The following is a 15,698-nucleotide window of genomic DNA, read 5'->3' as shown; positions in this document are numbered from 1 at the left end:
TGTGTCGTACTCTGGAAAAACAAGTATTTAAAAATTTGTCTAAAAATTTGTCAAAAACGTCGTCCGTATATTGATGGATTTAAATGACCTTCATCTTGGCAAAAATTCCCAAACATTTCGAGAAGTTCCAGGTTTGAGAGTTTTTGCAAAGATAAGAGTCATTTAAAACGATCGAGACTTAACGGACGAGTTTTCTGGACAAATCTTTAAGGACATGTTTTTTATTCCAGAGTACGGCAATTAACTGGTGAAAATTTGATGTCATTTAGGAGAACTAAAAATTTTCCCTTAATCATTTGCTTCTTACCGACATTATATCAGAGTGATGCAGTGGGCCAATGATCTTGAAATTATTTCAAGTTAAAGTCTGATTATATTTTATAAAATTACAAATCAGATTGAAAGACAATGACTGTATTTAACATGGCGTATAATAAAGAAAATTAATTGATGGGGATTTAACAAGAGTTACTTTTGGCAAGAATATGTCATCAAAGATATAAAAAACTGAAACTGATAACAAATGCTTCTGGGTGCGGTTCCTGACCTCCCATGGTGGGCAGAGAGGCACTTACTGTATCTTCTAACCCCTTATATCTGTTTTCAAACAGGCTTTCTGTCTTTGTCTTGGGATGAGATTACTTGTTTTTTTCCTGGCCCTGACCAGATATTCTAGCTTGGAGGGAAACATCAAAGGTATAGTTCGAGTTTTGGGAAACGATAATTTTGTCTTGTAAATCACCTCTCTGTTATGCATAGTGAGGACCTGTGCTTGTGTCTGGATAAGACTTTTAGGTGATCTCAAACATAGTACTTTGATAGTGTGCTCTTGGAGTCTACATCTGTTTCTTATTTGAACCAATTCACCTTTGTCTCCCTTATTCTTGGATGCTTTAATTGTAATTCTACAACTTTTTACGATCCCATTTTCTTCCTTTTTACTGGCGCTGATATGACCTAAACGTGTTGCAAGCGCCGTAAAACCCTTAAAAACAAAGAAAAAAACAACCAATGCTTGCTTCTATTCTCGATTAGGCCAATCTTAGATTAGTGACATGAGATAGTAAACATGAATCATAAGGAAAATGCAAATGTTACTCATTAAACTTTTAGCCTCGGCAAAAAAGTGACGAATAAAGAAAAAAAAAAATAAAAAAAAAAAATAAAAAAAAAGAAAAAAAAAAAAAAGAGAGAGAGAGAGAGAGAGAGAGAGAGAGAGAGAGAGAGAGAGAGAGAGAGAGAGAGAGAGAGAGAGAGAGAGAGAGAGAGGAGAGAAAGAGAGAGAGAGAGAGAGAGGAGAGAAAGAGAGAGAGAGAGAGAGAGAGAGAGAGAGAGAGAGAGAGAGAGAGAGAGAGAGAGAGAGAGAGAGAGAGAGAGAGAGAAGTGAAAGGGAATGGGGTCTTACAGGTCAAAATTATCATATATCATACTTTTTTAAAATCTCAGTGATATGCAATACTAAATAATATTTGTTTGCTAGCAACATAAAATAATTTGGAGAATACTCAATTATAGATATAGTGATGCTATGCGTTTATCCAAAAAGCTCATATCATCCTCCAGCCGGATATAACGAATAACACACAAAACTATGTGTAACCTTAAACATTTATAGTCTGATTGATTGAATTTCATGCGAACTACTCATAAAAAAGGCTGGCAAAAAACAATAACAAAGAGGCGAGTGACATCAATTTCGTTCTATTTATAGATGAAGATAAATGACAACTTATTTTGTGTCAGAACAGAAGATACAATTATCCGATTATTTACTCAACTCTTTAGTGTATTTGTCATCGGATTTTTGTAATGTGTGGAATTTGCAGAATTTTGGACTTATGACTGAGATATTTAAACAAATGTAACCTTCTGACTGGTACTATGGTGGTATGGAGCCCAAGTTACATTAAAGTAAATTCAATCAAAAATATGAAATCTAGGGTTTAAATGCTTTATGAAATGATATTAAACTTCAAACAAATTTCATATCTTATTATGAATTAAATTCTTGATCAACATCGTTGACATATTATTGTTTTAAGAAGATCTGTCACAAAAATGTAGTGTTAAATTTCTGCATTTTAAAATCTAATTTTGATTCCTTCATGGGCAATGAATATGATAGCAGCGGAATTTTTTTTCATAATAAAAACAGGCCATATTGTTTCATCCCATCGACAGTTTGCCGCATACTGTCAAAACGCATTATGTCATTTGTCATACATTTGAGGAGGAGAGTGTCAAAACCTGCATGGTCGGATTTTCATCATTCAGAGGAAACTGAAGTTTTTAACAATATTTTTTTTTTCGTCACGTATTTAGTGACTTAAAGAGGAATATATTGGCATTGTTTGCTTCATTGAATAATCTCTTAAGTGTTTTGACACTGCAAACTTTTCTGGTTATTCTAAGGTGTGTAAAAGATTGTCTGGACGTGACTTTGCAGGCGTTTACAGTCAACTACCTAATTTATTTTTTGAGTTTATGATATTTTGGCAAGTTGAGGATGATCTTGATTCTTCAATATTTGTGCTGTACTCTAGAGAAAAAAAACCCAGACGTTTGGAAACTTTTATCTAGAAAACGTGTCCTTCAAATATAGATCAATTAATGTGACACAGATCTTGTCAAAATATTTTCCAACCTGGAACTTCAGGAAGTCTCAGGTTTGAGAGATTTTGACAAGATGAGTTCATTATAGTTGATAAATATTTGAAGGAGTTTCAGACCAAATGCACTTTACAAAGGCTCCCTTGCCAACAGCGACACTTAACATGTAGAATGGTACATGGCATCTGTTAGGTGATATTACAATTTTGCGGACAGAGACAACGTTGTTAATGACAGGTACTCATTTTACACCTGAGTAAGGTGAGAGAATGTAGGTAAAGAGCCTTTTCCAAAGACTCCACCATGCCCAAAGCGAGGCCTGAACCTAGGACCTTCTGATCCGAAAGTGAGTCATACTACAAGATCACATAGCAGCACAGTATCCAACTGGTCAGTTTTGATTTAAACTAAAAAGTTAAGGAGATAAAATAAGAATTATAAAGTAAGAATAATACAATTTTAACATGAAAAAAATGAAAAAATTCATTGCATCTTATGTGAACTCTTGTGCTTTCCTAATGATGCTAGCCTGTACAGATCTATATAAGGCAGCCACGTTCCCTGAACCAAATCCCGTCGCCCCTACACGTTGTATTAATTCCATGAAAAAAGGATCCTTTGGAAGGAGGGGTTCTGTAAAGATCTGTAATAGATACCTGGGAATTAAAAAATAAACAAACAGACAAGCGTTTAACAAAATTATTGATTTTAACATTAGTAGTAGTAGTAGTAGTAGTAGTAGTAGTAGTAGTAGTAGTAGTAGTAGTAGTAGTAGTAGTAGTAGTAGTAGTAGTAGTCGTAGTAGTAGTAGTAGTAGTAGTAGTAGTAGTAGTAGTAGTATAGTAGTAGTATAGTAGTAGTAGTAGTAGAAGTAGTAGAAGTAGTAGGTAGTAGTAGTAGTAGTAGTAGTAGTAGTAGTAGTAGTAGTAGTAGTAGTAGTAGTAGTAGTAGTAGTAGTAGCAGTAACATTAGTAGTAGGAGTAGTAGTAGTAGTAGTAGTAGTAGTAGTAGTAGTAGTAGTAGTAGTAGTAGTAGTAGTAGTGATAGTAGTAGTAGTAATAGTAGTAGTAGTAGTAGTAGTAGTAGTAGTAGTAGTAGTAGTAGTAGTAGTAGTAGTAGTAGTAGTAGTAGTAGTAGTAGTAGTAGTTAGTTTTGAAATAGTAACAGGTGTTTTAAAAGGTGAGCATTGGGTTATTTTGCGCAGTTTAAATTGCATTTTAGAGCTTGTAATAACGAAAATATTATAAAATCTAAAATGCAATTTAAACTGCGCAAAATACTCTTGCAATAAAACACAGAAAAAAATGCGTTTTCAATTTTGATGGCAACAAAGTAAATTATCTAACCAAAGCACAATGAAACAAGCTAAAATGGATATGACCCTATTTATCACAACCTTCCGTTTATTTATCCCCAAGGGGGAATTTGTCTAAAGGGCCGAACACAATGAAAAAAAAAATAAATTAAAAAAAAATTAAAAAATTGAGCATTTATATAGCGCAATATCCACTTAACGTGCTCAATGCGCTTTACAAATAATGGAATAACACATGCATCAGCTGCAGCGCATTGCCACAAAGTGACCTTGGGCATGGTGACTTACTCAGGGCCAGATAACTAGGCAGGGAGTCGAACCCGGTACCTTCTGGGTACAGAGCAAAGACCACACATTTGTCCTATGATATGCCCCTAATATTGAGCTTTTTGCGTACGTGCCCGCCTTTCTTGTATCCCGGCCGCCGGGCGGCTATGCAAAAACAACGGTATAGGGAATGAGATTAGCGGAAGAGTAGCGTCCCTTGATTGGACGTCACCCATAGTCTGTGACGTCACCGGCGGAAAAGTTATTAGAGAGAGAACGTCATGTTGGTTGTGCGCATGCGTCTCTCGTCCTCGCAGAAGCAACATGACGTTCCCTCTCTAATAACTTTTCCGCCGGTGACGTCACAGACTATGGGTGACGTCCAATCAAGGGCCGCTCGTCTTTCGCTAATTCACTCCCTATACCGTATATTGGGAAAGACGCAGCCATAAACCTTTTATATTTAACACATACCTTTCGGTTGCATCACCCTTCTGATCAGCCTCCGTGTCCCCAATCCTGTTTGCCTCCGTATCGATCAGGATACCGTTTTGACGTAAAACTCCCACGTCTTCTCCGGCCTTTTCGATATCTGGCAAACGCCCAATCTGGTTATAAATAAGTATATCCGGTAATACCTTACACTGATAAAATGCTTTTAATAGTTTCTTTAAAAAATAGTTTTTTTAATATAAATCAAGGTGGCCTCTAACGTGTCAAACATTCGCAAACATGCGACTTCATTGTGATACAATGGAAACACCTATTATAACTGTAGATGATTATTTCCTCAAATAAATTACTGATTTGCTAGTTTTACATAATGCATGGTCCTATCAATCGTTATCATCATCTACGATCTTAGCAAGAGGAAGAACCCTTAATTTAATCGAAATTTTAGCCAGATATTTTTGATCGATACTTTCTAGTTATAATATCACAAAATTGTGATTATTTAAAATGTCCAAATATAGGCAACATTATTGATCATAATAATAATATCACCATGCCTACATTCAGACAAAGTATTCACCAACAATTATGGTATGATTTTATAACCAAAAATACAACGGTGTAATTAAAACAATCTGTCATTTATGACTTCAGAAGAAAAAAAAAGGAAATAAAAAAATATTTAAAAAATTTAGTCCATATTATTATCTCGCCCAATCTGGCTAAATGAGTTGCACATTAGCACAATATGACGTCTAGTCTAAAATTAATACTAACCACACTTTTAATATTATAATACACAAGTTCAAGTTAAAGGAAAGGTCGCGCTACCGTGGCAAAGCAAAATCAGCCAAACGTGAGAGTATGGTAAGTCACAATCGATTTTAATTGCGTACATCATCGCCGTCTTACGATAGGTGAAACTTCATGTGGTTGGGCTTTTTTTTTTTTTTTTTTTTTTTGAGATTTCTATATAGGGCAACATTCACTTAACGTGCTCAAAGCGCTTTACAAGGGGTCCCTTGCTAACGGCAACATGTAACAATTAGGACGGGACATGACGCCTGTTAGGCGATATTACATTTTTTTTTTTTCCGGACAGAGAAAACGCTGTTAATGGCCAGGTACTCATTTTACACCTGAGCGGTAAGAGAATGTGAGTAAAGAGCCTTCTCCAAGGACTCAACTGTGCGCCGAGCGAGGCTCGACCCCAGGACCTTCCGATCCGAAAGCCAATGTCATACCACTAGACGACATAGCCACACACTTCATGTGGTTGACCTAGAAGCACAAGGATCAAGTGGCTCAATGGATAAGGTAACTTGGGAACCTGAGTTCGAGTCCCTTTATTAGCAAGTAATCTATATTTTTTCTTTGGGTAGTAAAATCTTTAAACCTTCGCTACTAACTACTACTACTACTACTACTACTACTACTACTACTACTACTACTACTACTACTACTACTACTACTACTACTACTACTACACTGATATTACTACTACTATTACTGCTACTACTACTACTACTATTACTACTACTACTACTACTACTACTACTACTACTACTACTACTACTACTAACAAGATATGAAGTGAGTAGAAAAGTGCCAGAAGACAATAGAGAATAAAAATTTTTTTTCGCGGCGGTGGTGGGGTTCGAACCTGCGACCTTATTGGTACGACAACTCCGCCTGGCAGGTGAGAGCGTGGCTCTACCGTGTGAGCTATCCACGACACAAAAATATTCGTTTCAAACCCAAAGTCATTTCTAGATCCCTCTCTCACCCACTTCTTGAGATCGCCGATTCGTTCACCACCATCGCGAAGTAATTTTGACCAGCAGTTAAGCTTAATAGCCAATATTCTCATCACAAACATATAACATAGAAACGATTGAGACATTGAGTATGCTCCGGTGTATGGGGTGAATTTTTAATTCAGAAAAGTGAGTGGAGCAGGCACTTATGTTGGTAACAACAAGATATGAAGTGAGTAGAAAAGTGCCAGAAGACAATAGAGAATAAAAAATTTTTTTCGCGGCGGTGGTGGGGTTCGAACCTGCGACCTTATTGGTACGACAACTCCGCCTGGCAGGTGAGAGCGTGGCTCTACCGTGTGAGCTATCCACGAACACAAAAATATTCGTTTCAAACCCAAAGTCATTTCTAGATCCCTCTCTCACCCACTTCTTGAGATCGCCGATTCGTTCACCACCATCGCGAAGTAATTTTGACCAGCAGTTAAGCTTAATAGCCAATATTCTCATCACAAACATATAACATAGAAACGATTGAGACATTGAGTATGCTCCGGTGTATGGGGTGAATTTTTAATTCAGAAAAGTGAGTGGAGCAGGCACTTATGTTGGTAACAACAAGATATGAAGTGAGTAGAAAAGTGCCAGAAGACAATAGAGAATAAAAATTTTTTTTCGCGGCGGTGGTGGGGTTCGAACCTGCGACCTTATTGGTACGACAACTCCGCCTGGCAGGTGAGAGCGTGGCTCTACCGTGTGAGCTATCCACGAACACAAAAATATTCGTTATTTTCTACTCACTTCATATCTTGTTGTTACCAACATAAGTGCCTGCTCCACTCACTTTTCTGAATTAAAAATTCCACCCCATACACCGGAGCATACTCAATGTCTCAAACGTTTCTATGTTATATGTTTGTGATGAGAATATTGGCTATTAAGCTTAACTGCTGGTCAAAATTACTTCGCGATGGTGGTGAACGAATCGGCGATCTCAAGAAGTGGGTGAGAGAGGGATCTAGAAATGACTTTGGGTTTGAAACGAATATTTTTGTGTTCGTGGATAGCTCACACGGTAGAGCCACGCTCTCACCTGCCAGGCGGAGTTGTCGTACCAATAAGGTCGCAGGTTCGAACCCCACCACCACCGCGAAAAAAAAAAAAAAAATTTATTCTCTATTGTCTTCTGGCACTTTTCTACTCACTTCATATCTTGTTGTTACCAACATAAGTGCCTGCTCCACTCACTTTTCTGAATTAAAAATTCACCCCATACACCGGAGCATACTCAATGTCTCAATCGTTTCTATGTTATATGTTTGTGATGAGAATATTGGCTATTAAGCTTAACTGCTGGTCAAAATTACTTCGCGATGGTGGTGAACGAATCGGCGATCTCAAGAAGTGGGTGAGAGAGGGATCTAGAAATGACTTTGGGTTTGAAACGAATATTTTTGTGTTCGTGGATAGCTCACACGGTAGAGCCACGCTCTCACCTGCCAGGCGGAGTTGTCGTACCAATAAGGTCGCAGTTCGAACCCCACCACCGCCGCGGAAAAAAAAAAATAATTTTATTCTCTATTGTCTTCTGGCACTTTTCTACTCACTTCATATCTTGTTGTTACCAACATAAGTGCCTGCTCCACTCACTTTTCTGAATTAAAAATTCACTACTACTACTACTACTACTACTACTACTATCACTACTACTACTACTACTGTTGTTGCTTTTTTCTTTTTCAACCAGTATTACTATTACTTCAGTTTATCGACAATCTTATTTTATTTTTAATTATCTCGAGGATTATTTGAAAATCGCTAATTGTCAATATTTTTTCAATGTTATAAAAACGTATCAACATCTGTCCTAAAGGTCTCCTAAAGGTCAAATCATTAGGTATTCATATTCCCCTGAAGCTATCGTTGATGGACATAATAATAATATGTCTTCATCCTGTCGGACCTGTCGGACATTGAAAAATTCTGATAAGTTTTGAAATAGTTATATACACTTCAAAAAGTGTTCGTGGGCACATTTTGCAATGATGAAATAATAGTTTAGATTTCAGAATATTAACCCTGTCAGAGGTACTGGTAAACAAGTAGGCACGTGGTGCGTTCCAATTTTTGATGTTGGGAAAACAAACTCTCTCTCTCTCTCTCTCTCTCTCTCTCTCTCTCTCTCTCTCTCTCTCTCTCTCTCTCTCTCTCTCTCTCTCTCACACACACACACACACACACACACACTCTCTCCTCCCTCCCCCATAGTCTGATTGAGTAAATTTAGTGAGAACTTACCACCGAACTAGGGGTCTAAGCAACCTTAACAAAAAGCTGAGTGAGTGACGTCAACTTCATTCATTCTAGATATGTAAAATAACCTTATAAAAACAACCATTTAATAATCATACCTCTGAATAATAAGCCGCAGGGGGTGGATTGGCGAATCTGGCCCCGGATTGTTTGAGTCCTCCGACAGTGGACTTGATATCCCCAGTGGCAAGGGCAATGTGATTTATGCCAGGACCACCGTGTTGAGAAAGCCACGATTCAACCTGGTTGATTGCTAAAAGACAAAATGAATAAATAAATTAATTAATTAACTAATTAATAAATAATAAAATAAACAATTTTTAAAAAACATATATATACACACACACACACACACACACACACACACACACACACACAGTTTTTACTACTTTACGTAGATATTACATATAATCTCCAACACGGTGTGTTTCTCTGCGAGCATGTGCGTGTGTGTATGTGTGTGTGTGTGTGTGTGTGTGTGTGTCGTGTGTGTGTGTGTGTGTGTGTGTCTGTGTTTGTTACTCGTATTTTTTTTTCTCTGTTTAGCTTGGTATATTATTATCGTTCAACGTGTTCTGGACTGACAATGCTACTTACCATTTGACCCTGGATGAGGCGGAAGGCCTTCAACAAGGACAAACGACAAACGATTTCCATCGGTTTTGGAGTTGTCTACCTTGGGTCCTTCAAGACCAGTCTCGGCACACTTCCAGTATTCCATTGCTCGTAGTCGAAGACCTACATCATCCGTAGACAACACAAGGCCTTTGTTATCGTCTTCTTCACTGAAATTAAATTTCAAATCTGTAACTACGCGCCCTGGTATCCTGGACACAAAAACACGACGCGGAAAGCCCAAAGCAAGTATAAAAAATCAACCTAGGCATTAATCGACAAATGTGTAAATACTTCAGGAATTGGAAGTTGGAAGTATAAAAGCTAAATATTCAAACCTTAGATATATCATATTCGATAATTTAATGTCATATTAAAAAAAAAAAAGTTTACGAACCAGTGACTGGGGACTTTCTTCATTTAACTCTGAGGCTCCGATTAAATCGCACTACTTGGACCTCCTTCCATAACTCTTAACATGCTGTCTTGACACGTTGATTCCTTCTGCAACACACCTTTCGCAATAAGGGTACCCGTGTGTTTATGGATAAAACATCGGTTCGCTTTGTTGTTTAAAGTTCCAGAGTTCGAATTCAGATCTAGGCACTTTGGCGTTTCTCACGTGTTGTTATGATATTTGTTCTTTTTTAAATCGGTCTATGAATTATAACGGTGCCCGACCATATCTATCAGTGTACTGAACACATTCGACCAAACACCAAAAAGCCGGTATTACAATATAAGATGCCAAAACGGAATATATAGTCACAAATATAAAACTTAAGTTCAGTGTACATTCCTATAAGAAGAATTGGTATAATTCATTAAGGGTAATAAAAGGCTAAAATTTCATTTTTTCTGATCATTCTAATTTTATATATATATATTTTTTAAGGACCGATTCCCCATAAATGCCAAGCAAATTATTTTTTTTTAAAAGGGGAAGAAATGAAAACGAGTTGCGTATTCAGTTTCTCGATATCTCCAAATCATTAATTACTGAATTATTGTAAAATTTAAAGAATTTTGTCTCAGATCAATAATATAATGAATCGCTTTGTACGATGAAATTCTCCTTCCCTTTCGCATTCTTTCACATTCCTAGCCAACTTTTTCTCCACTACCCCGTGCTTCTAATCTCCTTCTGCTCCATCTCCTCCTCGAACCTTCTCTTTTTCTTACTCCTCCTATAACAGTTAATAGATAGTTACCAATATTTAAACCCAGAAACCCCCTCCTCCTCCCCCCCCCCCCCAAAAAAAACAAAAAAAAAAAACAAAAAACAAAAACAAAAACAAAAACAAACAAAAAACAAAAATAAAACAGCAAAAAAATACAAATATCTATACTCTTGAAAAACTTACTTGTTTATGAGGAACCGCCTCATTCCAAAACATTTCTCGTACCATTCTATCACCTCGGGAGATTTCCCCATTTCAACGGCAAAAGCCACGTGATCAAATGAGGTCAAGGTCGAGTCAGTGTTTGATGCCTTTGTGAAATCAGTTCCTAAGTTTGTAATTCTGTCATTGCGTTCATTATCACATAATATTGTATCACCAGTGTTGCTACAAATCGAACACAAAACTTCACTATCTCCACATTTCTCCATTTTGTTCCAGAATATGTCTTTGGTTGAATCACAAGAACATTTTATTTCTTTGAAGTCTGGTAAGAAAGCGCCACGGTAGCTTTTGTCCTTTTCAACAAGTGTGTGGTACACATCTCCGACACAACTCTTAATTGCGCAAGTTTTCACAGACCCAGATGAGTCCGACACAATTTTCAAATTCTTAAAAGGCCTAACGCCATAGGTCCCGAGCCTGTCGAGAACCTTGTCGATATTGTCGACTTGTAGACAAACATTAAAAACTGAGTCTTTCCTTTGTATCTCCTGGCTATAGTCTCGACGGGTCATATTTGGGACATCCATCCAATCAATTACGTAGTCATCTTTCTGAAATGGCGGAATAGAAAAGAATAAACAAGATACACCATTCGTGAATCATAATTCCATTTTACAATTCCAGAGTTAAATGTAACATTGACGTTGTTTGCTGAACGAAACTTGCCTAAGACATTTAAAAGAAGTGACACAAAGTGCACATATGAGTTTTAAACAATCATACGAAAGTCTTCGATACCGCCCTTTTCTTGTTGACCATGAAGTTAGCACTTTAATTTCATTTTGTTATGTGGTTGTGTTTATGATTTAAATGTAATGTAAAAAAGCGAGGTAGATGTCACTGAACTTTGTAAAATAAAAGTTCGAATAATATAAAAAAATACAATTATCAAATTAAATATAATACACACACACTTTAAAAAAAAAATAGAAGCTTCATAGAGGAACACAGATAATGTACTTGTGCCCTTATAAGTGTTCAAGTGAAAATAACAAAATAAGCGCAAGTAAAAATACGAAAATGTGCGCTAGTGAACATAGCAAAATAAGCGTAGGTGAAAATACCAAAATTCCGCGAGTGAATATAATATATTATAACAAAAATAAAACCAAAATACGCACAAGTGAAAATACTAAATATGCGCAAGTGAAAATATTAAATATGCGCAAGTGAAAATACCAACATGTGCGCAAGTGAAGATACCAAAATCAGCGCAAGAGAAAATACAAAAATGTGGACCGGAAAAAATAACAAAAATATGCGCAAGTTATATCAAAACAATAGTATGAAGACAAACCAAAGTAATACGTGACAAATTGTGCGCAAAGGATATTTCAACTTCATCAAAAATCGAGTTATTAGAGCCAATTCAGAACGGATCGGCTAGTTGTTGTCCTCCTAAGAAAAATACAATAAATGATAAAATATAAATGAAGTGAGTTTACCTGTATTTGTTCCTTTTGGGTGGATTTCAGACATGTGACAAGATACCGCGTGTCGTGTTTTCTTAGCAGCCACTGCCGCGCTACTTTGGAATTTCTTGCTGCAACGACGTCAAAGGTGAAATTTTTTCTTAAAATATTGACGACACGGGGACCATCAGTGACGCCTATTTCAATGTGGTGGACGCAGGGAAAAGAAGCCATCCTTCTTATAAACTGTTTGCCTCTAAGAAATACTGTTGTAGGAGGAAGGGGAGGAGGGGGGAGGGGGGGGGGAGAGAGAAAAATATTAATGTTATTTTTGTGTTAACTGGTATTTTACAGAGAAGTATCTCTGAATTTGTCGGATTGCAATATTTTGATGATGATGATGATGATGATAATGATGATGATGATGATGATGATGATGATGATGATGATGATGATGATGATGATGATGATGAAGACAAATTCTGTAACGCCCAACCATGAATAAACATGCTCTCTGGAACGAACGCCTCGATGAAGGCGATAATGGCTCATTTTTGTAAATACCAGAGTGCATCAAAACAGTTTCGCATTGCGTTATTTCACAGAAAACATCATGGTCTTGTCGGTTTACTTTTTAAAAAATCACTTGATGTAACATCGTGTGTTTAATGTTGACATTATGAGGCATGCAGCTTATTAATGTTATGCTAATGCGATTATTATCTTGAGACAACAGACGACGTTGTTTTACCCCAGAAAGACCTCCGACGTTTATGTCCATCTCCAATAAGAATAGGATACTGCTGCCAAAATCTCCTTTCCTTAGAGAAAACCACAATTAGGAACCAAATCACCGAGGTAACTATAAACCGGTTTGGCACTTTGGACCAAATTTGGGTCGTGTGGTGACTCCAAGCGTAGTCTTCGAAAAACTGACACAATCCAAAACAATTACGGTCCAACTAAAGAAAGTGAACTGTCGATCGCATTCAATAGTACAAACAATTAGAATATTTGTTACCTTGAGCAATAATAACAGCATCACACTTTTCAATTTCTTTTTGTAATCGTGACCTTGTGTTGTTAGGCAATTAAAAAAAAAGAAAATTTTAGGACAGGCTAAGAGAACGAGGGCCTACAGTACAAATTATATCATCTCTAGTTGCTTTTGTTTGTTAGTTGTTTGCAGTGCAATTATAACGGCATCTTAAAACGTCTGTACATGTATTTATTTAGTATTTCCGGTTCAACTTATTGAAACTATTATCATTCACTTTCCATCAGATGTACAGCATTGAATTTCATTAATTTATTTATTTTGGATTTGAATACATATATATATATATATATATATATATATATATATATATATATATATATATATATATATATATATATATATATATATATATACTAGTAAAAAGCTCGCAATTTCGCGGGGAAAGAACTATTTTCATTCCACATTGTACCCAGCATCATTTAATGAGGGCAGATTGATAATCAACGTTGTCTGTGTAACTTGGTATATCCTCTGTTGATTTTTCTGTGTGGCCCAACATGAAGTGTAAGCCACTATAGCCTCTGACCCGTGACACAGCATCATACAGTTGTCCGTGTGTGAAAACAGGTTGTGGTAAGAAAATCAACTGCGAAAATAAACCTGAAGTAGCAGACGTGAGCAGAGTTGAAAGACGATCCTGGGGAAGCTTTCCGAAAGCTCCTACAAAGGGAAACAACTCAAATAATATTCCCTCAACTAACCCCAAGAAAAAATAAAACCTAGTTAAATAGTAATAGGAAAAACAAACACCCCAGCACCTTTGCTAAGACTTATGGCTAACCCTAATTTAAAAAATCCTCCGATTCCAGCTAACCCTAATAGAAAAAAAAAAAAAAAAAACCCTCGGACTGCTTAGCACTACTTTTCAATACTTCACAAATCAAAATGGCCGCCGAGAATCAAAACAATAGTCAAATTAGGAAATTTTAAACTTTCACAAATCTATCAAGGTTTGTTCTCGAGTTTTTTAAATGCTTCTATATGACAAATTGAATAAATAAACGCCTGACAAAAGATCAACGGTGACAATACAAATTGAAAGAATTCTGGGGATGTAGGAACTTTCGGAATGTCTCCCCGATCCCGGGATCGAGAACTTACCTTACAGTACAGTAGTACATTACTCCGGTGATCATGTTTTGATTGTTGATTGGTAAAATTGAGAGTTTGCCCATAATTCAAAACTAAGTAATATACACTGATCTAACTTACACTTACATGAAAGAAAATGGGTGTCTTCACCACTTTAATCCTGAGGTCAAATGAAAATCTGAAGCAGACGCGAACAGTATCAAGTATTCCATCATAATAATATGTCTACTTTTTTGTTTGTTCGGGCTAGAAGCTAGACAGATACAATGGGTACGATCTATATTACATTTCCGTGTGCTCGAGGTCATTGGCCACATTGCAAAGTGTGCTCAAAATGACCCACATAGTGAAAAGTGTTCATATTTTAAGAATTACCAACGTTACAATTGGTCATTTTGCTCAGCATGATACATGGGTATGTTTACAACGTTCATAAACAAAGCAGCGTGTTTAGATACATTGAGAAAACTCCAATACGCCAGATTAGAATTAAAAGGGTTAAGAAATGGCAGATTGACTCAAGTAGGTCATCAAAGGGATGACACCAGCCTTATTGGTGGTTTGCAGTTACCAGTTTAATGAGATACCGAAAATAGGAATTGGTGGCCGGTTTGACCTGAAGAAATGAATAAAAATAAAACTTACGAAACAGAGCTGGAGCAAGTCAGATATTATAATCCGTCGTCACCGCGTGTATTGTTGTAATCTATTGAAACAAACGACAACGATGTATCTGGTTGTCAAAGCTGACCACCAGTATATATATATATATATATATATATATATATATATATATATATATATATATATATATATATATATATATATATATATATATATATGTATGTATGTATTTATTATTCTGCATTATTTAACAATACTTCCTTGTTTGACAGTATCCCAGGCCTGTCATGGCATAGTACAGTCAACGAACCGAAAGATCATGACATGTGCGTTTTACACTAATTATATTCACACGACCCCCTACGCCTTACATAAAGCTCTGATTTTATAATTACAATAATATCGATACTTTTAACCCATTGACTAAAGACACCAATGATAGTCAACATCTCGAAAAATCAATATGGCTTGGTTTATGGCTTGTTTTGTTTTTGTGGTTGTTTTTTTTTTTTTTTTTCGTTTGTTTTGTCCGTATCGTTCTTTCTTTTTTTCTTCTTTTTTGTTTTACCAAGGGCTCAAATTAAATTGGAGATGAGTTTAATTGGATCGATTTGTCACTAAAGTTTACTTCTAATAATATTATGTTTCACTCACACTCACATCCCCATGAACGGGGGATGTCCGGGGGCCCTTGTTGCATGCAGCCTTCACAACCTGGTGCCATTTATTTCAGCCTTCTCTGTCAACATCGTATAACATCAAACTTGTTCGTTA

The 15,698-nt window shown here is 36.5% G+C and overlaps 1 protein-coding gene across 1 annotated transcript; it reads right to left on the bottom strand.

Moving 5' to 3' along the window:
• Positions 1 to 1,394: 1,394 nt before the first annotated feature.
• LOC144964551 (4-hydroxyphenylpyruvate dioxygenase-like protein) lies at positions 1,395 to 14,980 on the bottom strand. Its single transcript, XM_078898972.1, has 7 exons — positions 14,946 to 14,980; positions 12,182 to 12,414; positions 10,695 to 11,287; positions 9,313 to 9,500; positions 8,814 to 8,968; positions 4,667 to 4,800; positions 1,395 to 3,266 (listed from the first exon to the last, which is right to left on the bottom strand). Exons 2-7 carry the CDS (start codon positions 12,380 to 12,382, stop codon positions 3,104 to 3,106), a joined length of 1,434 nt encoding a protein of 477 aa, XP_078755098.1. The 5' UTR covers positions 12,383 to 12,414; positions 14,946 to 14,980; the 3' UTR covers positions 1,395 to 3,103.
• Between the last annotated feature and the right edge of the window lie 718 nt (positions 14,981 to 15,698).

This window comes from Berghia stephanieae, chromosome 2, assembly GCF_034508935.2.
Source record: "Berghia stephanieae isolate SIO BIC M18660-M18661 chromosome 2, UCSD_Bste_1.3, whole genome shotgun sequence".
Taxonomy (NCBI): domain Eukaryota; kingdom Metazoa; phylum Mollusca; class Gastropoda; order Nudibranchia; family Aeolidiidae; genus Berghia; species Berghia stephanieae.
This window is presented reverse-complemented; position numbering and strand designations above follow the sequence as displayed.